Source organism: Pristiophorus japonicus, chromosome 10 (genome assembly GCF_044704955.1).
Source record: "Pristiophorus japonicus isolate sPriJap1 chromosome 10, sPriJap1.hap1, whole genome shotgun sequence".
Taxonomy (NCBI): Eukaryota; Metazoa; Chordata; class Chondrichthyes; family Pristiophoridae; genus Pristiophorus; species Pristiophorus japonicus.
In genome coordinates, this window is record NC_091986.1 from 160334138 (window position 1) to 160349484 (window position 15347).

The 15347-nt window shown below is 44.4% G+C and overlaps 1 protein-coding gene across 4 annotated transcripts in view; it reads left to right on the forward strand.

Annotated features, from left to right (window-relative positions):
- Positions 1 to 3364: 3364 nt before the first annotated feature.
- The window catches only part of LOC139275153 (anoctamin-7-like), a 116316-nt gene continuing 104333 nt past the window's right edge, over positions 3365 to 15347 (forward strand). For all 4 annotated transcript variants that reach the window (XM_070892223.1, XM_070892225.1, XM_070892224.1 and 1 more), the window contains exons 1-3: positions 3365 to 3715; positions 6545 to 6712; positions 7516 to 7570. In XM_070892223.1, the coding sequence (XP_070748324.1) occupies positions 3467 to 3715; positions 6545 to 6712; positions 7516 to 7570 (472 nt within the window). In that variant the 5' untranslated portion in view covers positions 3365 to 3466. The remainder of the gene's footprint in view (positions 3716 to 6544; positions 6713 to 7515; positions 7571 to 15347) is intronic.

The window sequence follows — 15347 nt, forward strand, 5'->3', positions numbered from 1 at the left end:
CTCGACAGCTGAACCATTTCCTGCATTGCTTCCACTCGTCTTGCAGCATCATCTCCTTGCTGCATCCACCTGGGTGGATGCAGCATGGTGGCTTGAACGGCACGGGTGCAGCGCTGCACAACGCTTGGTCCCGCTTCCTCCGAGTCGAACCCCAAAAACTCGGACCCCGATACTGATGTTGTGCGCACAGGTGGCACACATGTCAAGAGGATTGAGTCCTCCTCTTCCACCTCCTCGAGCTCAAGTGGGACAAATACTGGCCCTTCTCTCTGCTCTTCCTCCTGGTCTTTGTCTCTGTGGGCTGTGGAGGTGGGGGCAATGGGGGTTGTTGGGGGATGGGGGTGGGGCGGAAGGTGGTGCTGGCGTGGGCTCCTGATAAGGTCAAGGTGGATGGTTTTGGTGTTGCACATGGCTTTTGTGTGCCATTCTCTTCCCTCTCTCTCTCTCAATGACTTCTCTAACTGTCAGGTGGAAGTCACTCCAGAGCTTTTCTGCGTATGCGCAGCTGACCCCTCAGCCCCAATCACGGGAAAAGTTGAGTTCAGCATTAAAAAAAAACTACAAAAAAAAATCCCAAATCTCGTGCATGCACAGTACACGACTTCCAATCTTTCCCAAGACGAGAGGCCTGCACCTTCCGCTGACTCCCGCTACCGCCCGCTGCCTGCCACTCCCGCTCCCGCTCCCGCCGAGAAAACCAGGATGATCTCACATCCAATTGGCCCCAGCGGTAGCGGGCAGTACAAAAGCAAGGACTGCCTGGGTAACGTCGAGAAATGGGCAGAAACGGCAGTTGACGAATTTCGGGGCCTTAGAGTATTGTGATTAAACTCCCCCTTCAGTTCAAGTTTGTGAAGATTTGGCTCTTTTCTGATAAGTAATCTAATTATTTATCTTCCTATAAGCCACATATTTTTTATACAGAATATGGAGGATCTATATGGAATTGTGGATCATTACAGGTAAGCTAAATTGTATGGTACTTTGATCTGTTGTCAGAAAACTTCCATTCAAGTTGAAATTAAAGCCCCTAATTATGATGAAATTGAATTGTCTCCTACACTCTCTTGGCTGGTCTCCAATATTCTTGCTTTGTCCTCCTACCTACTCTTGAATAATTTGATGTAAATCTGGCAGAACCGTGTTACAATACTGACTGAGCCTGGCACTGCATTTAGTGTCAAAGAAGCTCTGCACATACATGCTTGGGTGCATTCATAGAGTAGCTAACCTTTAATGGTAACAGGAAAGTTTCCAAGATGGATGAAAAAGACCATTCAACCCATATTAATACATCCATCTAGAAGCACCACCATTGTGATGTTTAAAGAAAGGAGGAACTTGTTTTTAAATAGGATGAGAGATAAATATTGGCCAGGACACCAGGGAGAAGATCTCTCCTCTTCGAATAGTGACATGGGATCTTTTATGTCCAGCAGGCAGAGCCTCAGTTTAACATCTCATCCATAAGATAGAACCTCCGACGGTGCAGCAGTCCCTCAAAAGTGCACTTATTATATCTAGTTATTTCTTAAATGCATCTAGGAATTTTGCTTTCTCTAGTCTGCTTAGCTGTCAATTCTAAGGCTTTATCACTGTCTGTATGAAGAACTCCCTGATATCAATCCTAAAATTATTTTTTACTAGTTTGAACATATATTCTCTTTCTCTACTCCTACAATTTTAATTAAAGTAATATTCAAAATGTACCATATCCATATAATTTACTATTGTGGATACCTTTACAAAAGAGCCTCTTGCATGCCTCCTTTTCATGGTGTAAAGCCCGAGTGTCTCCAGTCTTTACTCATAGACCCCTGACACCAAGAATCAACCTTTTGGTCTTGTCTGCACTGCCTCCAGTGTTTGAATGTCTCCCTTATGTCTCAGCAAACAAAACTTGATGCAAATATTCTGACCAGAGCCCTGTTCAATTTGATGATGACTTACATTCGACTACTTAGTTAGCAAAGCATATGGATCTTGGGCTTCATAAATAGAGACATAGAGTTCAAAAGCAGGGAAGTTATGCTGAACTTTTATAAAGCTCTGGTTGGGCCACAATTAGAGCATTGCATCCAGTTCTGGTCACCACACTTTAGTAAGGATGTGAAGATGCTTGAGAGAGTGCAGAGGAAATTTACCAGAATGGTTCCAAGGATGAGAGATTTTAGTTACAAGGTTAGGTTGGAGAAACTGGGTTGTTCTCCTTGGAGCATAGGAGGTTGAAGGGAGATTTGATAGAGGTGGAGACGATTATGACAGGTTTGGACAAGGTAGACAGAGAAAGGCTGTTCCCATTACAAGGACTAGGGAACACAAATTTAAGGTTTTGGGCAAGAGATACAGGGGGAATGTGACGAAGAAATTTTTAATGCAGCGTGGTAATGACCTGGAACTCGCTGCTGGTGAGGGTGGTGGTAGCAGAGATGCTCAATGATTTCAAAAGGAAATTGGATAGGCACTTGAGGGAAATAAACTTGCAGCGCTACGGGGATAGAGCGAGGGTATAGGACTGACTGAATTACTCTTCAGAGAGCATGGACTTGATGGGCCAAGTGGCCTCCTTCTGTGCCATAATGACTCTCTGCTTAGTTATGTTGTTCAACAGTCTATTGGTTATGTTGATTGCTACTTTGCATTGTTGGACATATGTAGCAATGGAGTCTACTAAGGCTGCTAGGTCTTTTCCACTTTAACCTTCGTTATTTCAATGCCATTCATGGAGAATGTGTGCGCTTATTTTTCCATCCTTTGTGCAATACTTCACAGTTGTCGGCATTAAATCCAACTTGCTTTTTATCTGCCCACATATTTACTTGTTCCAACTCACACTAATTTTTGAGCTGCATCTACTGCCCCTTCCTGTTTGGCATTGTCAGCAAACTTGATCACTTTGCACCGAGTTTTTGAGTCTATCATCGATGTAAATGAGAAACAGTAGTGGTCCCAACACCGAGCCCTAGTCGGGAGAGGGGCACCCCCACTCTGTACTCTTCCCCCACCCCTCCAAAACCTAACTCCGCTTAATGAGGATTTGTTGCTTCTACTCTTTCAACTAGTTTCTTATTCATTCCCAGGTACTTCTTCAGAGAGGAGTTTCACGAGGTTGTAAGTACACCTGAGCAGACCTATTTGTTTCTCTTTGTGGAGAACAAGAGATAAGGCAGAACTAATTAGGATGTAGGGAGGGGGGAACAAACAAAACAGAAAATAGTTTTTAATGCTGCAAAAAGTACTTTCAAAATGCCTTCAATTTAAAACAAAAGGATCAGCAGCCGAAATTCTATTGCAAATTATACGTTTGTGAGCGAAATGAGAAGTTTGGAGATAATCCCTTGTCACAGTATGCGCTGGGGAGCTGTGGTACAAATACAGGGCAGCCCAGCGGGAGCGAACACTTTGCTGGTGACACACCAGACTAATTTCGTTTAGCCCGTGTTGAATTTAGCGAATCCCCAGCAATATGAAGGAAAATATCCCGATTATCGATTATGTGTTAATATATGACCAGCCGGTCGGAAGCATCGACGTTTACGCAAAACAGAGGATGGAATTTCTGAGGCAAGTGAAAAGTACCGGACTTCGGGCAGATCTCACCTTAGCCGAGCAAAAAGGAACCGGGAACAAGTATCGGATTGTTAAAATCTACTCGCCCTTTGAGCTTTTGAGCCACACAGCTGAGAGAATGAGATTGAAGATGCCTTTGGCTGAGGTAAGGGAGTCCTGACCAATTCTACACTGTCCATCAATTATTGAAAGAGTTGGTGCAACATCTGGAATGGACTGGAGGTTTCTGATGTAAACGGTTAGCTCCCATTGTAACTTGCTTTAACAACAACGACCCTGTCGTTATAGTTTATTAATTATCACCTTGTCAGAAATGAGCTTTTTGTTTGAAATATGCTCTTATTGAACAATATGCAAAGTCTGAGGCTGGGCTGTTTTACTGTAACAATGACGGAAGCTAGTCAGAGCAGCATATTAAATTAGAGTGACCAATTGTACTGCATGGCAATACTAACGCTGAAACTAAAGCAAAACACTTTGGATTCTGCAAATTTGAAATAAAAGCAGAAAATGCTGCAAATACTCAGCGAGTCAGGCAACATCTGTGGAGAGAAACAGATTTAACGTTTCAGGTCGATGACCTTGTGACCTTTCGCCAGAATAATCATCGACCTGAAATATTAACTCTGTTTCCTTCTCCACAGATGCTGCCTGACCTGCTGAGTACTTCCGGCATTTTCTGTTTTTACGAATACTGCAACACAGTTGCCGTTTTATTGTCTATGCGCCTATAGATCGACGTTTCTACGGGGAGCTCGCAATCTAAAGTGGAAGCATTTCAAATTAAGGAATTGATTGAATTAATTTTGTGTTTAACTGGATGGGAGAACATTAGGGCTGGATCCCAGTGTCACTGGTTTGGATATGAAGTGAAAACTGTCTGTTTTATGGTGGTTACCTCTTCTGAGGTTGCCGGGCAAATGCAGAGCTTGGTTTTAATGCCTGACTTGATTGAGGAGCCACACAACGCAAAGTGCATCCTAACCGAGCTCCTGCTGATGGACAGTTACATACACTCTTGGTTCAATGGCGGCAGCCGCCTGTCTGGACTACAAAAACTTGGAAGTCTGATTTTAAAAAAAAGTGTACAAAAATCGCTGCTGAGGCAATTAGCACCAATACAACTTCTGTAATGTTTCCTGATCATGAAATAGACAATTAATGTTGTTATATATGTGGACTTGTATTTACTCTGTACAGCCACCAGGGGGCTCATTCCCCGGAGTCCCAAGGGAGCACAGGTATTTAAGAAGGCTTCACAGGTTGGAGAGGCACTCTGGAGACCTTCAATAAAAGACTAAGGTCACCCTTTACTTTGAGCTCAGTGTTCAGTCTGACTCTTTCCCCATACACAACAAAGTTCTTGCATATGCAAACAAGAATTTTCAAAATCAAATCCTACCCTCTCCAAAGAAGTTTTCTCTTTTTTTAAATCCCTTGCTCTAACATGATCCTTTAGCCTCAAAGCCAGATTACCTGTTCTCTGATGTCTGTCTAGCTCATTGTGGCTAGAGGTGCTTAAGCAATCTAGAGTGACTCTACTATATATATATATATATATATTTACTCCCTTGATGCCACCCCCAGTTCAACTATGGCAGCACTTGGCTTTTACTTATCACAGAAGGAGGTCATTTGGATAATTGTATGTGCCAGCTCTTTGCTACAGCAATTAAAAACTAACCACCATTCTATGTTCTCTTTCTTCCCCCCGCCCCCCCCCCCCCCGCACCCCGGCCGCCCAGATCTTGTGTCTTCCTCTGTTTCAAAAATATATGTTCTTGCCTAAGGATGTATCCTCTCTCTCTTTCTTCCCCCCCCCGCCCCAACATGGCCTTCTGCGCATGTGTGGTTGACCCCTGACCTCCCGAAATGCACACAATGCTGTCAACTGGAAAAAAATTGCACAGAAGGCTGTTGCTAGGGAAGCTTTTGCCTGTCACATCGCTGACCTTTTGCATCGCCCATTTGGCATCGCTGGCCAATCGCCATCCAAAAAATGAGGTAGCGATCGGGAAGGCTGGGACATCGAACATCGCCCATTTTTTGGGTGATAGACAGCAAAGTGGAAAGTCTAACCCCCCATGTCTTTGATTTTCCCGTTTGTCTTGTGTGAATATTGCTTCTGTGATATAACCATTTTGTGTTCCACCTAAGCAATTTACAGGTCATTCTATTTCTTTTCCTGTGTGTTGATGTTTTTCCCCTCTCTCTTCTGTTCCTCTTTTTTTAAAATGCTGTTCATCTGCAATGTCTTCCAGTTCTGAGGCCGGGTCTATTTCTGAATGTCAATTTTTGTTCTCTTCACAGATGCTGCTTGACTTGCTGAGTATTTCACTTTTTGTAGATCTTAATAGGACACCACAAACAGAGTGCAGTTCAGCTAAAAGTGCTGATCGTGGGTTAGTACCTTGGGACAGATAACCTAGGTGCTTTCCATCTGTCATGAGCTAAGCTACATATGGATTCAAGTGCAGTAGGCAACATGATGTAGAAGGGAAAACACTTCTTGATTTAGTAGTGAATAGGTCTATACTTCAGTAGTTTAGTCAGCACATCCCAGATCAGTGATTGAGATGGCATTCACTCAGGTTATAGCTTCTCCACTTGCTTCCTGAAATATGGATTGGACTGCTACTCATTGTGTAGAAAGACAATTGCTAATACTCCCATGTAGATCAGCATTATGTGGATTATTGCATGAATTGTATGTGGGATCAAAACATGAATTTTCTGTTTATTGTATTGGCAAACTGTAATTATTGTGGCTAAGTTCTGACTGTCTTAAATTCCCAAAAGGTAGGTATTGTACTGCTGTTTGTTTGGAAGTTGCGCACTTTGCACGTACAGCGGTTCCTCTTTAGACTCCTAGAAGACAATTACCATAAATTTGCTCCTATAATGACTGCAAAAGAGAGTGCCTCACAGATTGCAGGTACTGAAATAGCTAATGTACTTTTTTTGTTCTATCAAGGTTATCGATCTGAAACCGTCTGGATATTTTCAGAGATTCATGGACTATTTCACAACCGAAGTTGTGGACAACTATATCAGCGCGCATTATGAACATAACAAAAGACGTCTGTTCCACGGAATTGAAAATGAGGAAACATTTTTTCGCCCTGCACTGAGATCTCTAATTGTAAAGAGTATTTTGTTATAATAAATTCTTAAAAGTGTAGGACAATCTAGAGTGGGAGTACTTTCCATTCAGATTAGTCATCCATTATCTATTTAATTTTTTTTTATTAAAGGTTCATCTCCTCCATGCCATACTGATTAAGTCACTGATGTGGATTGGCTCCATTAATTGCAGTGGAGGCTGTAACTTTAAACTGGCCTGGAGGGTAATTTGGAACCGTGGGTGTTTCGATCCTTCCATAACTCTACATGAAATATGTTTGGGCAATCTGAAGTCTGTTCGAGATACAAATGACACCAAAGCTCAAAAATCTGTAAAGGATTCTGACAGTGTGTTGGGTAATGAGAGGACGGGGGTGATAAATAATCATGGCTTTGTACAGGATATGATGTGGCGTGTAAACACCTAAAGAGTTTACGATTTGTGAAGTGTGGAACTTGGGAGACTGACCAGGAGAGCAATGGGGAAATTAAGCCTGGCGATGACAAAAGTGCAACTGAGGGTTCTGCAGTAGTTGGAGTGAGATTAGGGGTAGATCTATTATAAATGTCGCACAGTACTGACAATAGTCCTATACATAATTTGTACATGTGGTAGTTGCTGTTTGTGTGTGTGTGTATGTGTGTATATATCATTAATTATATCTTGACACTGAGCCATATAGCACGAGACATGAATGAATTGCTAGCTGATATTTGTTAGCCATTGAATATGCGATTCCCATATTAGATGGAACATATTTTAGTTGAAAAATCTTAGAGGTATGCATTAAAATAACTAATCTATTCTGTGCTGCTTTGTAGGTTCACTACATCCTTACAAACATACCTTTAGATATTGGAAATGAAGATGCGGAAGGTAACTTTAAATTATAATCTCTATATGCATAATCTCTTGTTTACATCTGTGATCAATGTTGTCCCAATTTAAAGCACTCTGTGTAGAATCATTAGATTTTGAGTTATAATTACTGTTGAAAATAAAAAAAAATGTTTGCTAATACTTGATTTAAGGCAGAAATGATCCTGAAATTCATTTGGTGACTGTACATAGCCAGGTACACTATACTTTCTCTGAACTAAAGCAGCTTAATGATTTCTTTCACAGCAAGTGAATATACTGAGCAAGAGCTATGATCAGAGTCACTTAGTTCAATTAATACAACTTGTCTTTATGTAATAATGAACATGCTACACTATACATCAGTGGGTCAGCCATGTAAATGGACCCTTACCTGCAAACCTAAAATCTACATATCTTCAGTCTTGAATTATAGTTGGCTATGCTCCAATAGTACACGCAGAAGCAGGCCATTCGGCCCATAGTCTGCGCCGGCTCTTATAATAAGCAATCCAGTTAGTCCCACTCCCCGCTCTTTCCCCTGCAATGTATTCTCCTTCACGTATTTATCCAATTCCCTTTTGAAGGCTATATTGGATTGATCAGGCAGTGCATGCCAAATCCTAACCACTCGTGTGAAAATGTTATTCCTCATGTCTCCTCTGGTTCTTTTGCCAATCACCTGAAATTTGTGCCTCATGTCTCCTCTGATTTTCAGCCCTTCAGCAATTGGAAACCATTTCTCTTTTTTTATTTTCTCTATCTAAAGGCTTCATGAATTTAAACACCTATCAAATATCCTCGGCCTTATCTACTGTCAGGAGAACAACCCCAGCTTCTCCAGTCTATCCATGTAACTGTAATCCCTCATTCCTGGAACCATTCGAATAAATCTCTTCTGTACCCTCGCATAGCCTTCACATCCAATATTCCAGCTGGGGCGGAACTAGTGAACTAGGAACTAGGTTTAGTATAACATCCTGGCTTTTGTACTCTATGCCTTTTATTTATAAACCCCAGAATCTCATGTGCTTTATTCACTAATTTGTTAACCTGTCTTGTCACCTTTTTAAAGATTTGTGCACAAACCACCCCAGGTCTCTCTCTTCTCGCACCTCCTTTTAAAATTGTACCATTTAGCATGTATTGTGTCTCCTCATTCTTGTTACCAAAATGTGTCACCTTATACTTCTCTGCATTGAATTTCATGTGCCATGTGTCCGCCCATTCCACCAGCCTATCTGTCCTCTTGAAGTCTATTACTGTCATCCTTGCTGTTGACTACACTTCCAAGTTTCGTGTCATCTACAAATTTTGAAATTGTGCCCTGTACCCTCAAGTCCAAGTTTCCTAGGGCTAGACTTTCCACTTCAGATCGCTGGGCTAGTGCCCATATATCGCCCAAAAAGGCAGACTATTGCCATTTTGATTAAAAAGTGGAAAGTTGGGCTGGAACATCACTGAAAATTGCCAGCCCAATTTTCGTGTTTCATCGCTGAGGTGATCGCCCACACATCGCCCAGCGCAACTTTCGGCACATCGGCCACACATCACGGGTTGATCGCTTGCAGAAAAGATCGCTGGAGAAAAGCTGCTTTTACCTGGCCTTCCTCACTGAACTCAGCACTATGGATGCCATTTTGAACATCGGAAGAAGTGAGGAGGCTGCTTAAACAAGGGGCTTATAATTTGTGAGTTATTTAAGGGTCTTTTACTGATAGATCCAGTCACATTTATACTTCACTTTATATTTATAATTTTGTTTTTTTAGTACAAAGGGCATTTATAAATGTTAGGTATGTAACTATGTAATACTTGCCACCAGAGGGCATGCCTGTTGGAGTCCTAATGGTCACCTACACACGTGCAGGGCCAGTATAAAAGGTTGGCTGCCATATTGTTTAGGCACTCTGGAGTTGTAATAAAGAAGACTAAAGTCACACTAAGTTTAGTTCACAGTACTCAGCCTCGTGGAGTTCTTCTATACATAACAACTGGCGACGAATAACAGGATACGAATCTTCACGCAACCATGGCTGCCATTGGAATATTAGATTCGTAGAGGGTGATGATTGGGAAGCCTTCGTTGAGCGTCTTGACCAGTACTTCATGGCCAACGAGCTGGAAGGAGTCACTGACGCAGTCAAGCGCAGGGCGGTTCTCCTAACTGTCTGTGGGCCTAAAATATATGGCCTCATCAAGAATCTGCTTGCATTGACACAACTAACGGAGAAGGAATATACAGAGTTGTGCACACTGGTTCAGGACCACCTCAAGCCGAAGGAGAGTATCCTCATGGCCACGTATCATTTTTACATGCACCATCGCTCCGGGGGCCAGGACATGGCAGATTATGTCGCCGACCTGAGGCGTCTCGTGGGACCTTGTGATTTTGGAGCTGCGTTGGGGGAAATGCTGCAGGACTTTTTCGTGCTTGGCATCAACCACGAGGTCATTCTTCGAAAAGCTGCTGGCTGCTGAAATCCTAGACCTGAGCAGGGCCATTGCAATTGCCCAGGCATGCATGGCCACGGATGATAACACCAAACAGATATCTTCTCAACATCGAAGCTCACCGGCAAATACTGTGCATAAAATGACGTCGCTAGCAGGCCGAACTGCATATGGCAGGGCCTATACATCTGCGGCTGCAAGACCTGTGATGACTCAGTCCGCCAATGGGGGTGAATGTGAATCTGTTAGCACTGTGCTGGTGCTGCGGTGGTAATCATCGGGCCCGTCAATGTTGATTCAAGCACTACGTGTGCAAAGGCTGCGCAACAATGGGGCACCTCCAGCGAAATGTGCAAATGTGCTGTGACACACCATGTGGCAGAGGATGATCGATCTGGCGTGGATCACGCAGCACAGGCAACTCAACCTGAGGAAGAAGTGTATGGGGTACATACCTTCACCACCAAGAGCCCTCCTATAATGCTGAAAGTCAAATTAAATGGAGTTCCAGTATCCATGAAGTTGGACATGGGTGTGAGTAAGGCTTTTGAGAAACCTTGGGACAATAAGGTACAAAGGCCGATTAATGCAAAGCTGCGTACCTACACCAAAGAGCTCATACCAGTCATTGGAAGTGCGGTAGTGAAGGTATCGTATGATGGAGCTGTGCATGACCTATCATAGAAACATAGAAAATAGGTGCAGGAGTAGGCCATCCGGCCCTTCTAGCCTGCACCGCCATTCAATAAGTTCATGGCTGAACATGCAACCTCAGTACCACCTTCCTGCTTTCTCGCCATACCCCTTGATCCCCCTAGTAGTAAGAACTTCATCTAACTCCCTTTTGAATATATTTAGTGAATTGGCCTCAACAACTTTCTGTGGTAGAGAATTCCACAGGGTCACCACTCTCTGGGTGAAGAAGTTTCTCCTCATCTCGGTCCTAAATGGCTTACCCCTTATCCTTCGACTGTGACCCCTGGTTCTGGACTTCCCCAACATAGGGAACATTCTTCCTGCATCTAACCTATCTAAACCTGTCAGAATTTTAAACGTTTCTATGAGGTCCCCTCTCATTCTTCTGAACTCCAGTGAATACAAGCCCAGTTGATCCAGTCTTTCTTGATAGGTCAGTCCCACCATCCGGGGAATCAGTCTGGTGAATCTTCGCTGCACTCCCTCAATAGCAAGAATGTCCTTCCTCAAGTTAGGAGACCAAAACTGTACACAATACTCCAGGTGTGGCCTCACCAAGGCCCTGTACAACTGTAGCAACACCTCCCTGCCCCTGTACTCAAATCCCCTCGCTATGAAGGCCAACATGCCATTTGCTTTCTTAACCGGCTGCTGTACCTGCATGCCAACCTTCAATGACTGATGTACCATGACACCCAGGTCTCGCTGCACCTTCCCCTTTCCTAATCTGTCACCATTCATATAATAGTCTGTCTCTCTGTTTTTACCACCAAAGTGGATAACCTCACATTTATCCACATTATACTTCATCTGCCACGCATTTGCCCACTCACCTAACCTATCCAAGTCACTCTGCAGCCTCATAGCATCCTCCTCGCAGCTCACACTGCCACCCAACTTAGTGTCATCCGCAAATTTGGAGATACTACATTTAATCCCCTCGTCTAAATCATTAATGTACAGTGTAAACAGCTGGGGCCCCAGCACAGAACCTTGCAGTATCCCACTAGTCACTGCCTGCCACTCTGAAAAGTACCCATTTACTCCTACTCTTTGCTTCCTGTCTGACAACCAGTTCTCAATCCACGTCAACACACTACCCCCAATCCCATGTGCTTTAACTTTGCACATTAATCTCTTGTGTGGGACCTTGTCGAAAGCCTTCTGAAAGTCCAAATATACCACATCAACTGGTTCTCCCTTGTCCACTCTACTGGAAACATCCTCAAAAAATTCCAGAAGATTTGTCAAGCATGATTTCCCTTTCACAAATCCATGCTGACTTGGACCTATCATGTCACCTCTTTCCAAATGCGCTGCTATGACATTCTTCATAATTGATTCCATCATTTTACCCACTACTGAGGTCAGGCTGACCGGTCTATAATTCCCTGTTTTCTCTCTCCCTCCTTTTTTTAAAAGTGGGGTTACATTGGCTACCCTCCACTCGATAGGAACTGATCCAGTGGATTGTTCCAGGCAATGACCCAACGCTGTTCGGCAGAAGCTGGCTAGAAAAGATTAATGGAATTGGAACGACATCAAAGCACTATCTTCAGTGGATGACGCTTCGTGTGCTCAAGTGTTGAGCAAGTTTCCCTCGCTATTTGAACCAGGCATCAGCAACTTCACAGGCGCCACGGTACAGATCCATCTCGGCCCTGATGCACAGCCCATCCATCATGAGGTCCGGTCGGTTCTGTACATGATGAGGGAGAAAGTAGAGATCGAACTGGACAGACTCCAACGCGAAGGAATCATATTGCCAGTCGAGTTCGAGTGGGCCAGTTCAATTGTTCCTTTGTTGAAAAGCGATGGCATGGTCAGAATCTGCAGACGCTACAAGGTAACAGGTACAGCAGGCGGTGAAGAAAGCAAATGATATGTTCGCCTTCATAGCTAGGGGATTTGAGTATAGGAGCAGGGAGGTCTTACTGCAGTTGTACAGGGCCTTGGTGAGCCCTCACCTGGAATATTGTGTTCGGTTTTGGTCTCCTAATCTGAGGAAGAACGTTCTTGCTATTGAGGGAGTGCAGCGAAGGTTCACCAGACTAGTTCCTGGGATGGCAGGACTGACATATGAGGAGAGACTGAATCAACTTTGCCTTTATACATCGGAGTTTAGAAGGATGAGGGGGGATCTCAGAAACATATAAGATTCTGACGGGACGAGACAGGTTAGATGCGGGTAGAATGTTCCCGATGTTGGTGAAGTTCAGAACTAGGGGACACAGTCTTAGGATAAGGGGTAGGCCATTTAAGATTGAGATGAGGAGAAACTTCTTCACTCAGAGTTGTTAAACTGGAATTCCCTGCCGCAGAGAGTTGTTGATGCCAGTTCATTGGATATATTCAAGAGGGAGCTAGATATGGCCCTTACGGCTAAAGGGATCAAGGGGTATGGAGACAAAGCAGGAAAGGGGTACTGAGGGAATGGTCAGCCATGATCATATTGAATGGCGGTGCAGGCTCGAAGGGCCGAATGGCCTACTCCTGCACTATTCTGTGTTTGTTTCTAACAATTAACCGAGTCTCGCTACAGGACTAGTACCCGCTGCCCAAGGCGGATGACCTGTTCGCAATGTTAGCTGGGGGGAGGGGGCGGGCGAGGGGGAAGTCCTTCACCCAGTTGGACCTAACCTCCGCCTACATGACGCAGGAGCTGGCTGAATCTTCGAAAAGACTGACTTGCATCAACACACACAAAGGACTCTTTATATACCACAGGATTTCGGGATTCACTCGGCTGCAGCCATTTTCCAGAGAAACATGGAGAGTTTGCTGAAATCTGTTCCGTGTTTCAAGACGACATCCTGATCACCGGTCGTGACACCATCGAACACCTACACAACCGGGAAGAGGTTCTAAGTCACCTAGAGTGGGACTCGGGCTGAAATGCTCCAAATGTGTTTTTCCTGGTGCCAGAAGTTGAATTTTTTGGGAGAAAGATTGCAGCAGACGGCATCAGACCCATGGACTCAAAGACTGAGGCCATCAAGAATGCACCCAGACCACAGAATGTAACGGAGCTGCGTTCGTTCCTGGGACTCCTCAACTATTTCGGTAACTTCCTACCCAGGTTGAGCACGTTGTTAGAGCCTTTGCACATGTTACTACGTAAGGGTGATGACTGGGTTTGGGACAAATCTCAAGACACAGCCTTTGAGAAGACCAGGAACCTGCTATGTTCAAATAAGTTACTTGTACACTGTGACTTATGTAAACGTTTAGTGCTAGCTTGTGTCGCCTCATTGTACGGGGTCGGCTGTGTGTTACAGCAAGCCAATGTATTGGGCAACCTCCAACCGGTTGCATACGCATCTAGAAGTCTGTAAGGCTGAGGGCTTATAGTATGGTCGAGAAAGAGGCGTTAGCATGTGTATATGGGGTTAAGAAAATGCACCAACACCTATTTGGACTTCGGTTTGAGCTTGAAATTGACCACAATCCGCTCATTTAGCTGTTTTTCAGAGAGCAAAGGTGTAAATACCAATGCTTCATCCCACATCCAATGATGGGCACTAACATTATCCACTTATGACTGTTATCTGTCAGATGAGGCACCGAAAACTGTGCCAATACTCTCAGCCAGCTACCATTACCTACCACTGGGGTTGAAATGGTGCAGCCCGCAGACTTGCTACTGGTCATGGATGCGTTTTTGAGAGCGCGGGGTCACCCATCACGGCTCGCCAGATCAAGACCTGGACCAACCAGGATCCTGTGCTATCATTGGTAAAGAGTTGCATCTTAAATGGGAACTGGTCAGTCATTCCCAAGGAAATGCAAGATGAAATTAAACCGCTTCACCGACGCAAAGATGAAATATCCATCCAGTCAGATTGTCTTTTATGGGGTATTGGCGTGGTTTTGCCAAAAAAAGGCAGGAAAACGTTTACGCAACCTACACAGTACCCACCCAGGCATTGTCATGATGAAGGCAATTGCCAGGTCGCATATTTGATGGCCCGGCATTGACTCGGACTTGGAGTCATGCGTGCATCAGTGCAACATTTGCTCGCAACTGAGCAATGCACCAAGGGAGGCTCCACTGAGTCTGTGATCATGGCCCTCCAAACCGTGGTCCAGGATCCACGTAGACTTTGCCGGCCCCTTTATAGGAAAGATGTTGTTTTTAGTAGTAGTGGACGCTTGCTCCAAATAGATTGAATGCATAATCATGCAGCCACCATTGAAAGCATCCGGGCCATGATTGCCACCCATGGCTTGCTCGATGTCCTTGTCAGCGACAATGGATCATGTTTCACCAGCTCGAAATTCAACGAGTTTATGACCCGCAATGGCATCAAGCATGTCAGGTCTGCTCTGTTTAAGCCTGTGTCTAACGGTCAAGCGGAGCGGGCAGTCCAAAAAATCAAGCAGAGCATGAAACACGTAACTGACGGCTCCCTGCAGACCCGCTTGTCTCGTATTCTACTCAGTTACTGGACGCGACCCCACTTGCTCACCGGGGTTCCCCTGGCAGAATTGTTAATGAAGAGAGCCCTCCAAACCAGGCTCTCCCAAGGCCACCCGGATCTTAATCACGTGGAAACCCGGCGACACTGGCAGAACATGTATCACAATCGCGTGGCTGTTTGACATGACATTGATAAATACCCTGTGTTTGTCCTGAATTGCTGTC